Raw genomic sequence first — 15335 nt, 5'->3', positions numbered from 1 at the left:
ACATATGCTCCTAAGTCCTCATCAAAATGGATAATTCAAAATTTGGTTAATGAGCAAATAACACACCCCATGCTACAGGTCATTTTCAGAAAATGGACGGCATGGATGTAAAGACGGCTCCAGTAAGGGAGCTAAAGGAGCTGTCGCCTACACAGATGTTGGCGATGCTATTTTTACTCGTGATTTTCCCTGAACAAGGAAAATCAGCTTTTTGCTTCTTTTACCACTTTTAAGGTTTGATCATAAAGAGTATATTCATTCAAGTAATTCACCATTACTCCTTCATGTACAATATTCTCCCATTCTTCCTTAATCATTTTGATGTCAGCCTCAGTTAATAATCAAGCGACCAAAAATTGCACAGGGATCTTTCCCACGTATTAATATGCCTTTTCAATGAACTTTTGGACTCTGTCCCATTTTGCTTCATCTAAAATTCCTTCTTGTGTAAACAGGAATAACAATCATAAACATTTGCAAGCGATTTAACAGTTGCAGTTTTAACATTTGTGCTCTTCCTTACTCTAAAAACTGATGGACTGGTTAGATAAAAGGCAAAGCCTTCCCTGGTTTCTGCTACCTTGTTCTCACTCACTTCCTTTTTGAGGGTCTTCACTCTCTTATCTCGTAGCTGACATCTGTTTCCTCTGCAAGCACAGCTTTTTACCACTCTAGAGATGGTGGGACCTGGGAGAATGAAGCCAATAAATGTGGAAGACTAAAGTCTCATACAATAGCCAACTTTATTCAGAGCCCGAGACAATTTATATTTGGCAGGTTAAGAAAAGTCACATGAGGAAGAAAGGTCTCATGAGTTCAAACTGTATACAATGATAAAAACAAGCAACCTGGGCCAAAACATGTTTTCCATATGGGCATATCAATGATAGTTTAAGCATTTAATGAGTAACAACAGCAAGCAATAATGTACAACCTGAAGTCAACTCACTCCTACCTACTACACCTGGGAGGAACACAGAAACACATGCCAAGAACAATTTCATGTCTTGAAGAAACCAAGGTCTCAAGACTCTTGTCTTTTCTTGAATTGTTAACATAAGCATGTGGAATTCTCTTCTTCTCTTCAAAAGACCCCTTCCCAGAACCATGTTCCAAAAATACACCCAAATTTATTTTAATTTAGGAAAAAACAAAACACATAAATGAAGTTTTTTTAAACTATGGAAAATACACATACACAAATACATACATATCTATCTTTGCACCATTTGCATACCTAATGCCCAAGGAAGCCAGAAGAGTGCAACAGATCTCTAGGACAAGGCTTTAGAAGTAGTTCTAAGCCATCTGATGCGGGTGCTAGTATTCAAACGTGGGTACCCAACAGCAGCTTTACTACTGAGGCAGATCCCTGACTCCCAAATATGTCGTTATGTGTAGAAGATGAAGATGTTCCAGTACTACTGCTTTCTCTCACTTCATAGTGATGAAATTCCCTGTTTGAGCATTGAAGGATTAAATGATTTCTATCCCTCTGTAAATGGACTCTGGACATGGCTTCGAATTATAATTGTCAATATCATTCTCCTGATGTAAAAGAAGACAACAAAAGATTTACTTGAGTAGAGATGAGTCAAGATTATGTTAGAGAAAGTTCCACAATGTGATATATTCGTTTTTAAAAGACTAGTTTATATTTTGCATGTATAGGTGTTTTGTTTGTATGTATGTCTCTATGAGTGTGTTGGATACCGTGGAACAGGACTTACAGAAAGTTGTAAACTTCCATCTGGGTGTTGGGAATTGAAACTTTGTCATCTGGAAGAATGGCCAGTGTGTTTAATTGCTGCCCTGTCTGACCACAACCCTGTTTTTTTGATTTTTTTGAGACAGGATTTCTTAGTAAGAATGTTGGCAATGAAACACCATGATGAAAAAGCAATATGGGAAGGATTATTTAGTCTACTCTTCAATATTGCTGTTCATCTTAAAAGATGTCAGGACAGAAACCTAACTGGGGCAGGAACCCAGATGCAGGAGCTTATGCAAAGGCCATGGAGGAGGGGCTGCTTACTGACTTGCTCCCTATGGCTTGTTCAGCCTGTTTTCTTATAGATTCCAGGACCCTTCCCCATGAATCATTTAAAAAATGCCTCATAGCCATATCTTACAGAGGCATTTTCTCAACTGAGTGTCCCTCCTGTCAGGTAAGTCCAGTTTGCACGTGAAGTTGACATAAGATCAGTCAGTGCAGTGGGTCGGCTCTCAGCTTCACATGCAAACACATCACGCTTGAGCCACAACCTTCCCTTTTCTATTCATTCCCCAAATCTCATATTGAAAACATAAATAACTTTAATAAAAGTCCCATAATCTTTACAAATTCAAATGCATTAAAATTTTTCTTTAAAAATATCCAATCTCACTAAAAATCCAAGATCTCTTTTAAAAGTTCAAAGTCTTCCAACTATGGCTTTTTTAAAAATCAAACATAAATAAATACCCTCCCCTTCAAGAGGGAAGAATCAGAGCAGTCACATTATGAAAGAAGGAAAAAGAAACTCCGACAGCATAAATAACTCCACTACTAATGGCTGGGACCCACTCACAATCTTCAGGGCCTCTCCAAAGAGCTTGGGTCACTTCACTGGCTCTGCCATCTGCAGTACAAACTTCTCTTCTAGGCTCTGACTGGTTCCATGTCACCACTGCGGACGGTCTGGATGCACACCCCATGGGACTGGCACCTCCAACATGAAGGCGTCTGTGCAAAGCTTTACCTCTTCTGCGAGGTACATAGGATTTTTCTCTAGTATGTATTTTTTCATGATATTGAAGATGACTCTTACGTGCAAAGGCTTTACCACAATGATTACATTCATAGGGTTTCACTCCAGCATGACTTCTTTCATGACTGAGAAGATTACTGCGAGATGAAAATGCTATTCCACACTGATTACATTCAAAGGGTCTCTCTCCAGTGTGGCTTCTTTCATGCCTTTGAAGATGACTGTTATGTGCAAAGACTTTACCACACTGGTGACATTCATAGCGTTTCCCTCCAGAATGACTTCTTTCATGCCTTTGAAGATGACTGTTATGTGTAAAGGCCTTACCACACTGATGACATTCAAAGGGCTTCTCAACAGTATGATTTCTTTCATGCCTTTGAAGGCTACTGGGATATGCAAAGGTTTTACCACATTGACTACATTCATATGGTTTCTCTCCAGTGTGACTTCTTTCGTGTATTTTACGTTCACTGGGACGTGCAAAGGCTTTTCCACATTGATGGCATTCATATGGTTTCTTTCCAGTATAAATTCTGGGCACTTGAAGATAACTGTGACATGCAAAGTCTTGATCACCTTGATTATACTTGTAAGGTTCCATTTTCAAATGTGTTCTCTGGTGTAAATGTAAAGAAGAATCAGATCTAAATGTTTTGTCACATTGTTTACCCTTACAGGGTTCCTCTTCGGTATGGAACCTTCTGTGTGTGTGAAGACACCTGTGATGGGTCAAGCCTTTTGTACAAGGCTCACATTTACAGCATCCTTTTCCCAAATGAGTCTTTTCACCACTTCGAAGAGAACTGGAAGGATTGAGAGTTTTGGGACACTGACTGCAAGCAGTGTCAGTCACATTACATGTGCAACATGAACCAGTGCAGACAGAAGAATTTCCATATTCCCTGTACTCACAAGGTTCTTTTCCATCGTGTGTTTGTGGATGTGTTCCCAGTGAATTTGGAAATCCAATTAATTGAACACTTGTATCACAATCACTATATCTTCTTATAGCAGGAACCACTACATATCTCCTATTTTGGGGGGGAGAGAGAGAGGTACATTGCTTCTTTCCATATCCCTTAGGATCACATGAGTTGGATCCAGAGTGACACATCATATACCTATTTAGGGAACAAGAACAAAAGGATTTCACATTCTATTCACACAGTTGAACATTTGTTCTTCATAGAGATGGTACAGGGATTAAGGTCTCTCTACCACAACACCCTTCTTGACTGTCATAAACTGCCCCTCTCACTAAACTATGGTGGGTCACTTCAAGAGTAACATTAGCTTGCCTAGGGTAACTTTGCTTTAAAAAGATCTCGGACACACCCTAATCCCCTCATGAATGTGAATGCCTTTACAGTACTTGAGTGGAATAAAAATAAATGGATAGCTCTATAATATGGATCTTGGAGGACTGTGATTAATATGGTGATATCTACTAAGGCATTGCTTCCTAGTCTTATTTCTTAGAGGACCACTTTGCAAACACTGATCAGGTACCTGAAATTGAGGTACTTGATACTGTAAAAATTTAATAATCATCACAAAGCTATAAGTATTTACACTGTTGCTTTTCATTAAATATCAGGGCACATTAAAATTTCTTCAGAGATACAAATCTATCACCTTGCACAAGAAAATTAATTACCTTCCGTGTCTTCTAGAACTTTGACAATGTTCTTCAATATTCTGGTCTTCCCATTTGTAGCCTAAAATATATTATCAGAAAATGTATGATATATTATTAGAAATTATGCAAAATTTGAGTTATTATCTTCAGTGAACCTTAGAACCAGGCCTTACTTATTCACCACATTTTTCTACTTTCCCAGTCGAAATCACAGTGGATCACCAATCTCCATTAAATGCTTTTCTCCTTAAGTTTCAAAGTGAAGGAAACTCACATTCTTACCTACAGCAGTGAGGTTCCAGTAGGTTTCCAGCATCACATCTTTGTAGAGACTCTTCTGGGAAGGATCCAGCAAAGCCCACTCTTCATGAGTGAAGTTCACATGCAGATCCTCATAGGTCACTGCGTCCTACAATATCCCATATGAGTACATAACAGAAATGTTGAGACTGCACTAAAAATGCACACTTCATTGTGAACATATTTATAATTCTGTGTGTTCCACAAATTCATTTAACATCACAGAATTTCAAATGCAATCACCAAGTCATTTTAGAAAGAAACAGAAAAGGAGAATTATGATTCTCATTTCTGGCCATGTACATGGCACTGCAAGAGAAATGCTGACTTACACATAGAGAGAGACAGGTAAACTGAGCAATAGTATTGAATAAACATCAGCAAAACTTTATCGAAATTACTGACATCAAAAAAGGAAGGAGAGGGGCTGGAGAGCATTGCCTGCTCTTCCAAAGGTCCAGAGTTCAATTCCCAGCAACCACCTGGTGGCTCACAACCATCTGTAATGAGGTCTGGCGCCCTCTTCTGGCCTGTAGGCATACAAGCAGACAGAATATTGTATACATAATAAATAAATAAATATTTTAAAAAAGAATATCATATTAGCCTTATAGTTTGAAGCACTCCAGTTTTCTGAAAGACAGTTACATATGTTGAGTGGATTTTTAACTCATTGATAGAATTTAGAGTGAGCCCGTGAGTGCTCTCTCTTTTTTTTCCTGTTTGAGACGGTTTCAGTATATACCTTTGGCTTTCCTGGAAATCAATACACAGAAGACTAGGCTGGCCTGGAAATCATAGAGATTTACTTGTCTCTGCCTCCTGAGTTTGGGGATTAAAGGTGTGTACCATCATGCCCATCCTCTCCTTCCTTTTTTTAAAAAAAAAATATATGTATTTATTTATTTATTTACTTATGGTTGTGAGCCACCATGTGGTTGCTGGGAATTGAACTCAGGACCTTTGGAAGAGCAGGCAATGCTCTTAACCGCTGAGCTATCTCTCCAGCCCCCTAATATGATATTCTTAAGAAGGAATGCATTTTAATAAGTTATTGCCTGATAGATTAAAGGATTATCAAAACCATTAATGACTAAAGGCTTATGCTAAAAAATAAAACAAACAAAAGCCCAATAGAGTATATAAAGGCAGGTCAAGAGTTAAAATCATCTGTTGCTTTTCCAGAGAAGCTGCATCAATGCCCAACACTCACTTGGAGCTCCCAACAATTTGTAATACTAGTTCAAGAGAATCCAGTGCTCTCTTCTGACTTCAGTGAACACCAGGCACGTACATAGTACACATGCATGGGGATAGGCAAAACATTCTCACGCACATTTTGAAAATTTAAAAAAATATATTAAAACATGCATAAAGATATGTAGAAAGTTACATATTTGCAATGTGATGACTCAGGAGATCAGTATTAATTTCATAAATGTATGCCATCCTGGTGGAAGAAATGATACTTTATGCCAAAGTTTAAAAGTAAAAAAGTGGGCATAGCTCAGCACAAGAGCAAACGCTTCACATGTACAAAAACCTAATTCTTCCCGGCAAAAAGATATGAAGAATATCAGGGCAGGAAAAAAATGGCTTAGCAAGGAAAAGCAATTGTTTCTGTTTTACTTTATGCTGTTTAGGGATGGAGTCTGTACGAATGGTGTGGCTGTATGAAAATGAAGGGGGCTGCTTGGATTCAACCACAGAAAAAGGCAAGTGTGGTCAGGGAATAAACACTCAACGCCCATCCCCACAGGCTAACGTGGTCCAGAAAGTACCCCATGTACCCGAAGAAAACCACAAACCTGAGACAGAGTCTCAAATACATCTTTGTACTTGGAAAATGTTTCATTTAACCCACCACATTTTGACACAGGTCATGATAGGCTCACACTCAACCCATGATGCAAAACGCAATTACTCTAACCACAAGATCTCCATGTTCTGTACAGTCCCAACAACGTTAGAACGTACAAAGTTTCTTCTCACACTGAAGGCAGTCTCTTAACAGTGATATCTTGTGAAATAAAAAAATAAATTACATCTACACAACACACAAAGGTACAGAATACATATTTCTTTTTCAAAGAAAGATTGCACCAAGGCAAGCCTGAACCCTGCTGGGCAAACACCAAGCCCTGCAGCTCTGTGTCAGGCACTTGGGGCTGAGGTGGTTCTTTCCCTCTGAACTTTTCACACATCTCTCTCTCTCTTTGGCAGCTTCCACTCCCTACGTGCAGCTATTGACGGCAGGTGTCTCAAAGCTTGGGTATCTCAACATCTAGTAGACTCAAAGTACAACTAGGTCTTCATTTGCACACCTTCATACAGTGACCTATCACAGTCTCCTCCCTGTTGCTGTGCTCTGCCAAACAGGTGCCCGCAACAGTGCTGAACTGAAGCACAGAGGAAGAACCCATGACCTTTAAATTGTGCATCTTTCTTCTTTCAAGAAAATGCGACACATCAATGATGCATCTACACGGAGTTCTAGATTTGTATTGGTTCTGCCCCGCTGGAGCGCAGCTTGCTGGGACTAGGAATCTTGTTGCCTTTTCCTTCACTATTTAAATGCTTGGCTGGTTCCAAAGAGGAGCAGGTAGGTGCCCTCTCTTTAATAACTCTAATCTCCCTGATAATGACTGACTCTGTTTCAGCTCATGACCGCCCTCTGAAACTACCTAGAGCTGTTTTTCTTGCCAAACCACACAGGTTTCATTAATATCTGCTCCTATTGTTGCTCTTTTCCTCTATGGATCTGAACGAGTCATCAGTAATAACCAAGCCACAGACTAAATGTTTTGTCAAGACATTTTCACAGGACATGGGATGAATATATACAGAAAATATGCAAAATATTACACAAGCACCTATCTTAATTACTACCCTATGGCTGTGAAGAAAAATTATGACCAAGGTGACTGTTATAATGCAAGGCTTTTAATTTGTGGCTTGAATACAGAGGATTACTTCACTGTCATGAATGGTGGCATCAAGGTAGGCATACTAACAACCTGATACACAGACAGGCAAAGAGAAAGAAACAGGTGTCTCGGCTTGGGTTTTTTAAATCTCAAAGCCCATCTATAGTGACACCTTAACAAACAAGACACACCTACCTATTCCCACTTGGGCATACCTCCTAATTTTACACAATTAGTTCCACTAATTGGGATTCAAAGATAGGAGTTTGATGGTCTTGAGCAAATATAAACAATGAAAGAAATATAGTAGAAAGTAAATAAAATTTTAAAATTATTTATTTTATTATTTTATTTAGAAATTTTATTTTATTTAGAAAGTAAATAAAATAAAAATAAAGTAGAAAGAGCTCTAAAGGAAAAGAGTGAAAGAAATTGAGGGAAAACGGAGTGAGAACAAATGAGAGGCAGAAAGAAAGAAAGGAAGGAAGGAAGGAAGAAATAAAGAAAGAAAGAAAGAAAGAAAGAAAGAAATAAAGGAAGGAAGGGAGAAACTATTCACCCCACATAGGGGTAATCAGTACTTCTTGCTGGGTTGCAGACTTCATCAAAATAACCTTCCCTAGCTCACCTAAGAAGAGATTAAACGTACAAGACATCCAAAGTAAAATGTAAATCCCTCTTTTCTCTGAGTGCATACACAGCATTATCCTTTGTTTCGCTCCCTACCCAGTTATCTCAGAGGACCTGGGAAACCTTACATTAAGTCAGGTAGAAGTGATGTGGGAGTGATTTCTTATTAATAAAGAAACTGCCTAGGCCCCTTGATAGGCCAACCCTTAGGTGGGTGGAGTAAACAGAACAGAATGCTGGGAGAAAGAAGCTGAGTCAAGGAGTTGCCATGATTCTCCCACTCCAGTCAGATGCAGGTTAAGATCTTCTCTGGTAACCACCTCGTGGGCTACACAGATTATTAGAAATGGGTTAGATTAATATGTAAGAGCTAGCCAGTAAGAGGCTACAGATAACGAGCCAGGCAGTGTTTAAAAGAATACAGTTTCCGTGTAATTATTTCGGGTAAAGCTAGTTGCGCGGGTGGCCGGGTGCCAGGAACGCAGCCCTGCTGCTCCTTCAACATAGAAGCAATGAAGGCAATTCCTTGGTGTCTTCAATGTGACTTTTGTAGCTGATGTCATCTGGACAGTGTACTTCTAACTGAGTAGAAGTGCTTCAAAAGGCTACTAAGGTTTTATATTCGGTTTCGCTGTTATAGCAAGTTGGATTCCAAAGTTTCAAATTCCAGGCAACATGGAGAGTCACAGATCTGTCTGAGCTCAGCCCAGACCATACTCTACTGGGATAAAATGCAGCCAAACAACATGTGTCTGGGGACTGAAGAGAAAAAAACCACCTGGACGATAACACTTGGCTTCCAGTTATAATCTGTTGATAAGGCATATGGATGGACTCAACTTTCTCTGCTTGAGGCCACAGAATTCTTTCCTCTATTTCTTTGCTGTGTGGAGCCTACATGCCTACGCCATAGGTACCATCTCCACCTATATTCATGATAACCTAATTAAAATGCCTTTCTAAAGAACGGGTGTAACAGTGCACATTTAAGCTTTGAGAACTGTGGGTCCCACTGGGACTTGTGTCTGATGTAGATGGGCTAATCTCAGCAGTGAGCTGAACCAATCTTGAAAAGAAAGCAACCTTGTAGTTTGCTGCTATCTTGGCTATTATGTCAATAGTATACTACCAAAATTCAGAATTTGAGTCCAATAAAAACTCTAATAATTTATGCTATCAACAACAGAAAACTGATGGCAAAAGGTCATCCTAAATGAAATAATGATCAACATAAGATTGAATATTTACCACACTAGTGACATCATGCAACCTCAAAACTTCACACACAACTACCATAAACTGCCCCATTTGGGGAAGAATAAAGGGATAAACAGAACATTAGGACAAATAGACATAAGAATACAATTAAAACATACTTGGAACTCACCAAGGCCAGCTGGCCTGGATCTGCAAAAGCCTGGGATAAAACCGGACAATGACTACTGAGAACTCAAGAACAATGGCAATGGGTTTTTGATCCTACTGTACCTATTGGTTTCGTGGGAGCCTAGGCATTTTCGTGGATGCTCACCTTACTAGACCTGGATGGAGGTGGGTGGTCCTTGGACTTCCCACAGGGCAGGGAAACCTGATTGCTCTTTGGGCTGACGAGGGAGGGGGACTTTTTTGGGGGAGGGGGAGGGAAAGGGGAGTCTGTGGCGGGGAAGAGACAGAAATCTTTAATAAATAAATAAATTAAAAAAAAACCCCATACTTGGTGTTGACCAACCAGACTAGAAAACCCAGTGAGTATGGGCTCCCTAACATGTGACTAGAATATGGTGGCATTTATATGCAAATGTATTACCAACAGATTTTAAGATCTGTACAAAATTAACTCCAGAGGGATCTTACACCTGCATGTTAAGTGGCAAGTTCAGAACTGTGAGATTCTGGAGAAACTAGGGCTTGCTAGTTAGCAAATCTGCCTTCCATTGTAACAGTAAAAGCAGCTGAGGTGTGCTCACTGCATGGCGAGGTCAACAAAGAGCATGTTTCCACAGAAGGGCTCCTGCTCCCCTTGGTCAGGAAGGAAGGCTTGACAGGAACTCAAGCACATCAGGAACCTGGAAGCAGATGCAGAGGCCATGCAAGGTGCTTCTTACTGGTTTGCTCCCCTTGGCTTGTTCACCTGCTTTCTTATAGAACCCAGATCCACCGGCCTAATGATGGCACCATCTACAATGGACTGGGCACTTCCCCCATCAATCACTAATTAAGAAAATGTCCATACAGGCTTGCCTAGAGCTAGAACCTATGGATGCACTGTCTTCATTGACACTTCCTTCTCAGATGAATCTAGATGTGCCATGTGAACATAATACTACCCAGACACTGATGATTCATTCACCTTAATGGAACTAAACAGAAACCTGGATGAGTGAGTCTGAAGTGGAGAGAACAGAAAGGAGCTGCCAGAGCCTATGTCCTGCTGGATTTAATGCCTAGGGCTAGAGGAGTGTAAATGCATTCTGCTCTTAGTACTTCTGTGTGTTTAGGATGTCTTTATCCCAACTCTTCAGGAGACTTTTAAACAATATATGAAGCTGACTATGTAGCACATGCCTGTAATCCCAGCATCCAAACTAGCACAGGCTGCACAAGAAGGTTCAGGAGATCAGAGACAGCAGAGAGAAATTCTGGGTCAAGGAAGATGTCTTTTCTGACGTGCTAGGATGGGGCCCAGAGCTTTCATGGATTTGGTCAGATGTTCTAACAGTGATCTACAGCCACAGCACCCTGTTTTCCATACATGCTGACTTAAGAGTTGCACACATGCGGAAGTCATAGAACAACATGTGAGAGTCATTTTTTCCATCATGTGGACCCTGGGGATTGAACTCAAGTCAACAGGTTCAGAAGCAAGCACCTGAACCACTTGCAGGCATTCTATTTTCATGGGTTAAGACATCTATTGCTGTTCTGCTGAGGGACAAGGTTTCTCTATGTAGACTTGACTCATCTAGAACACTATACAAACACTAGTTTAAATTTGCTTCCCTCCTTTTGCCTCTGTCCTGAGTCCTGCAATTACACTGTGCACTACCACACACAGCTGCTTTTGTTTGGAGAGGACACTGTCTCAAGTAGTTCAGGTTGGCCTCAAGTTCAGTAAACAGCAGACGTTAGTCTTGCATTTTTTCCATACCAAGGTACATTCTCCCCGTAGTGACATTTTAATAGTCAACACAGTGACATACATAGTGGAAGTCTATCCACAAGAATGGCTTAGCACATCGCCTTGGGTTGAAAAGTGAGCACATACCAAGTTAGGCAGGGACAGTGGGGAAGAGTACTGAAAGAGACTACTGGAGTCAGATTAAAAACCTGGTGCAAGGAAACCTCCCAGGAATCTACAAGGATGATCCCAGCTAAGACAACTCGTAATAGTGGATACTTAAACTGGACTAGTCATTTCCTGTGACCAGAATGGTCCTAAGCCAACTTTCAGAGAGGCATCATCCAGCAACTGATGGAAACAGATGCAGACCCAGAGACAAGCATTAGGTGGAGTTTGGGGAACCTGGAAGAACAGGGAGAGAGAGAATTGTAGGAACCAGAGGAGTCAAGGACATCACAAGAAAACTCACAGAATCAACTAACCTAGACTCATAGAGGCTCACAAGAATGAACCAACTACCAGAGAGCCTGCATGGGACTGACCTAGGCACTCTGCATATATATTACAGTTGTGTAGCTTGGTCCTCTTCTGGGACTCCTAAAAGCAGGAACAGGAGCTATCTCCAACTATTTTACAGGTTTCGGGGATCCAACTACTCATACTAGGTAGCCTTGCCGGGCCTTAATGCATGTGGAGGTGCTTGGTCTTACTGCAACTTGATATGCCATGTTTTGTTGATACTCATGGGAGACCTGCCTTTCCTAAACAGAAACAGAGGAATGGATTGGCAAGTGGGAACAGAGACTGAGTGGGGAGGACGACTGGGTGGGAGGAGAGGAGGGAGAGGAAAAGGAGCTGTGGAGAGTGTAGACACATTGGCAGGCTGGCTACTGACTGCCCGCGCTACTTTATAACTCAATGTTCTGACTTCTGGGAATATTCAGGAGTATGGTGGGTCACTCTTGTTACTTAAAAGTGCAGTGTGCCAGGTAGGTTGATCCCCAGGACATGCCTGCATTTTCTCCTACCGTCTCCCACCCCCTATATCATTTTGCTCTCCTGAAAGCAGAGCCACATGATTGATGGACAGGGTATAACAATGAATATTACTACAACTAAAGAGAGAACAGCAGAGGTAAGGAAAACCAAGGCCACTGACAACTAAGCTGGTGACAGTTCCCGAAGAGCCCTTACTGGGACCGCCTTCAAATAGATGTCCTCCCTTGCCTGAAAATGACCCTGAAGCATGGGGTAAGAAACTCAATAATCTGTCTAACATAAGCTCCTTCCATTTCCTGATGAGGACTATGAAACACATGAAAATGCTAACTTCAACAAATTCCACAGGAGTGGGACTGAACCAGCTACCTAGGACAGAGTGGGCCTGAGGAAGCAAGCTCCACGGGACCAGAAGCCAGGAGCCAATCCAGTCCCAGGACACTGGCGGACCAAGACTGAGCCAGCAACCTGATCCAGAGTCAGCAATCTCCACCAGAAAAGATACAGGAGAGTAACCGCTGAGTGAGTGAGCCAGAGCCAGAGTCCGCTGAGGGTCTGGACATGAATCTGGGACCTTGAAAGGAGTAGACCTAAGCCAGGACCGCTGTGGGCCTGGGTGAGAGTCTAGGACCTCCCAGGTACTAGGCTGGAGCCAGAACCTCTGACAGTCTGGGCGTAAATCTGGGACCTCCGAAGGAGTAGGCAGGAACCAGAGATCTCTGCTGGGCCAGGCATGAATCTGGGACCTCAGAGGGAGTAGGCCTGAGCCAGGACCTCTGTGAGTCTGGATATTGGTCTGGGACATCAAAAGGAATAGGCAGAAATATGGAAACTCTGTGGGTCCAAGCGTGAGTCTGCAACCTGTGAGAGAGTAAGCCTGAGCCAGGTTCACTGAATTTCTGGGCACACCTGAGCCTGGGAACTCTGAGGTAGTAGATCAGAGCCAGAAACCTTTCCAGGACCAACTCCAAGCCAGGGACTTCTGCAGGAGGGGATACAGACCAGGATTTACAGAAACAGATCAAAGCCAGTAACCTAGGCCAAAGCAGGTCTGAGACAGCAAACTCCAAGGGAGCAGAGCAAAGCACGGGAACACTTGAGCTATTTTCAGGAACAGAAGTAACCAATGGGGTAACTATAACTGTGACACTGACTATACCACGAGGAACAACCATCTGACCTTTGGATTCACTGGCACCTAGAAGATTATTCAACAGAATCTCAGACAGCCCCAACCACACCTATTAGAGGAAAAGATGAGTAGGAAAGGTAAGAACACACGCAACACCACAAAGAACAACACAACACCAGTAAAACCTAAAGACCCTACAACAGCAAGACCTGAACAACCAAATATAGATGAAGCAGAAGAAAATGACCTAAACAATAACTTCAAGAGAATGTTTGAAACTCTTAAGAAGGACTATACCCTAACCAATCTGTTTAACACTCTAGAAGGAGGGATGAAACTGAACAGTCTTTGCGCATTATCTTCAGAGGAAGAAAAAAACGAGAGCCATTTAATCCAGACTAAGATACATGTACTACATGTATTTCTGTGCATGCTTGCAAAATAGAAGGGGGAGACACATGATACTGGTGATTATATAATGTATGGACAGTCACTGACAGCTCATGGCTGGGCCCAAGGTACATGTGGTACTATTGTGTAAACAACTGATAGAAACACCAGAAAGCAGAAGGTGATGGTTGGATGAAGATGGCTTTCCCTTCCCTCATGACTCTGCTGGAGTCAAGTATCTTCACATTCCAGCACATCAAATAGCTGGCAATTTCAAAGCATAAGCTTTTTATTTACATGTGAACATGAAGACAGCCATGACAACCATGACCAGGAATTCTACAGTGACTCCTGCTCTTCTTTGAGGGCACACTGAGTGGGTGTGTGTTGGTTGCCAAGTTTTTATTATTAGAAAAGTAAGACCATCTTCCAATGGCAGTGGCTCACCAGCTTCAGAAACCTGCAGTGCCTGCAGAGACAGCTCAGCTGTCAAGACCATGTGCTGCTCTTGCAGAGGACCTGAGCCTGATTTCCCAACACAAAGGTGAGTTGGCTCACATGCCTGTAACTCCAACAAATTTGACCCTATTCTAGCCTCATAGAGAAAGGCAGGCATGCACAAAAAATAATAAAACAAGCCGGGCGGTGGTGGCGCACGCCTTTAATCCCAGCACTTGGGAGGCAGAGGCAAGCGGATCTCTGTGAGTTCGAGGCCAGCCTGGACTACAAGAGCTAGTTCCAGGAGAGGAACCAAAAAGCTACGGAGAAATCCTGTCTCGAAAATCCAAAAAAAAAAAAAAAACAAACAAAAACCAAATAAAGCTCAACAGAAATAGAAATAAAACCTATAGGCAGACCACCAGCACAGGCCCAGGCGGGGCGGCAGACCACCGGCGAAGGCCCAGGAGGGGTGGCAGACCACCGGCGCAGGCAGCAGCAGACCGGAGCAGGCAGCGGCAGACAGCAGGGACTAGCACACAACACCGAGAGCAGATCGCCCCACTACAATTAAAGCAAAGAGGTAGGCCTTTGGTTGACGTGGTCACTGGCAAACAGGGAGCCTGGTCCTGTTCCTGAAGACCCTTCTGAAGGGCGAGAGGGAACTTGGCCCCTGGCAGGAGCCAGGAAACAGAGCGGCAGCATTTTGTAAGAGAAGCCTCTGGCCAACAGGGAAACCTAACCCGGTTCTAAAAGACACATTAGATAGCTTCGACAGGAGATGGGCAGGCGCCAAGGCAAGAATTCACCCAATAATCCGAAAAACAACATGAAAACACCAGAACCCAATGATCATACAACAGATGGACTTGAACACCCTAAAATGGAAGAAGTGGAAAAAATTGACTTTATAAAAGCAATAGAGTCCATTAAACAACATGTGAAAAATGCCCTTATAGAAATGGATGAGAAGTATAACCAAAAGTTTGAAGAAATGAGTAAATAC

General features: G+C 42.0%; 1 protein-coding gene across 4 annotated transcripts in view; it reads right to left on the bottom strand.

Moving 5' to 3' along the window:
• Nucleotides 1–726: 726 nt before the first annotated feature.
• Nucleotides 727–15335, bottom strand: part of LOC126489329 (zinc finger protein 431-like) — a 30395-nt gene continuing 15786 nt past the window's right edge. For 2 of the 4 annotated variants that reach the window (XM_050123528.1, XM_050123527.1), the window contains exons 2-4: nucleotides 4675–4801; nucleotides 4411–4471; nucleotides 727–3874 (exon numbers count right to left, since the gene is read on the bottom strand). In XM_050123528.1, the coding sequence (XP_049979485.1) occupies nucleotides 2473–3874; nucleotides 4411–4471; nucleotides 4675–4708 (1497 nt within the window). In that variant the 5' untranslated portion in view covers nucleotides 4709–4801 and the 3' untranslated portion in view covers nucleotides 727–2472. Of the gene's footprint in view, nucleotides 3875–4406; nucleotides 4472–4666; nucleotides 4802–15335 lie in introns of those variants that run through there. The other 2 variants (XM_050123529.1, XM_050123530.1) reach the window with 2 other exon arrangements.

The sequence above is a fragment of the Alexandromys fortis genome, unplaced genomic scaffold (assembly GCF_014885135.2).
Source record: "Alexandromys fortis isolate MF-2015 unplaced genomic scaffold, M_Fortis_MF-2015_v1.1 scaffold_221, whole genome shotgun sequence".
NCBI classification, from domain to species: Eukaryota; Metazoa; Chordata; class Mammalia; order Rodentia; family Cricetidae; genus Alexandromys; species Alexandromys fortis.
This window is presented reverse-complemented; position numbering and strand designations above follow the sequence as displayed.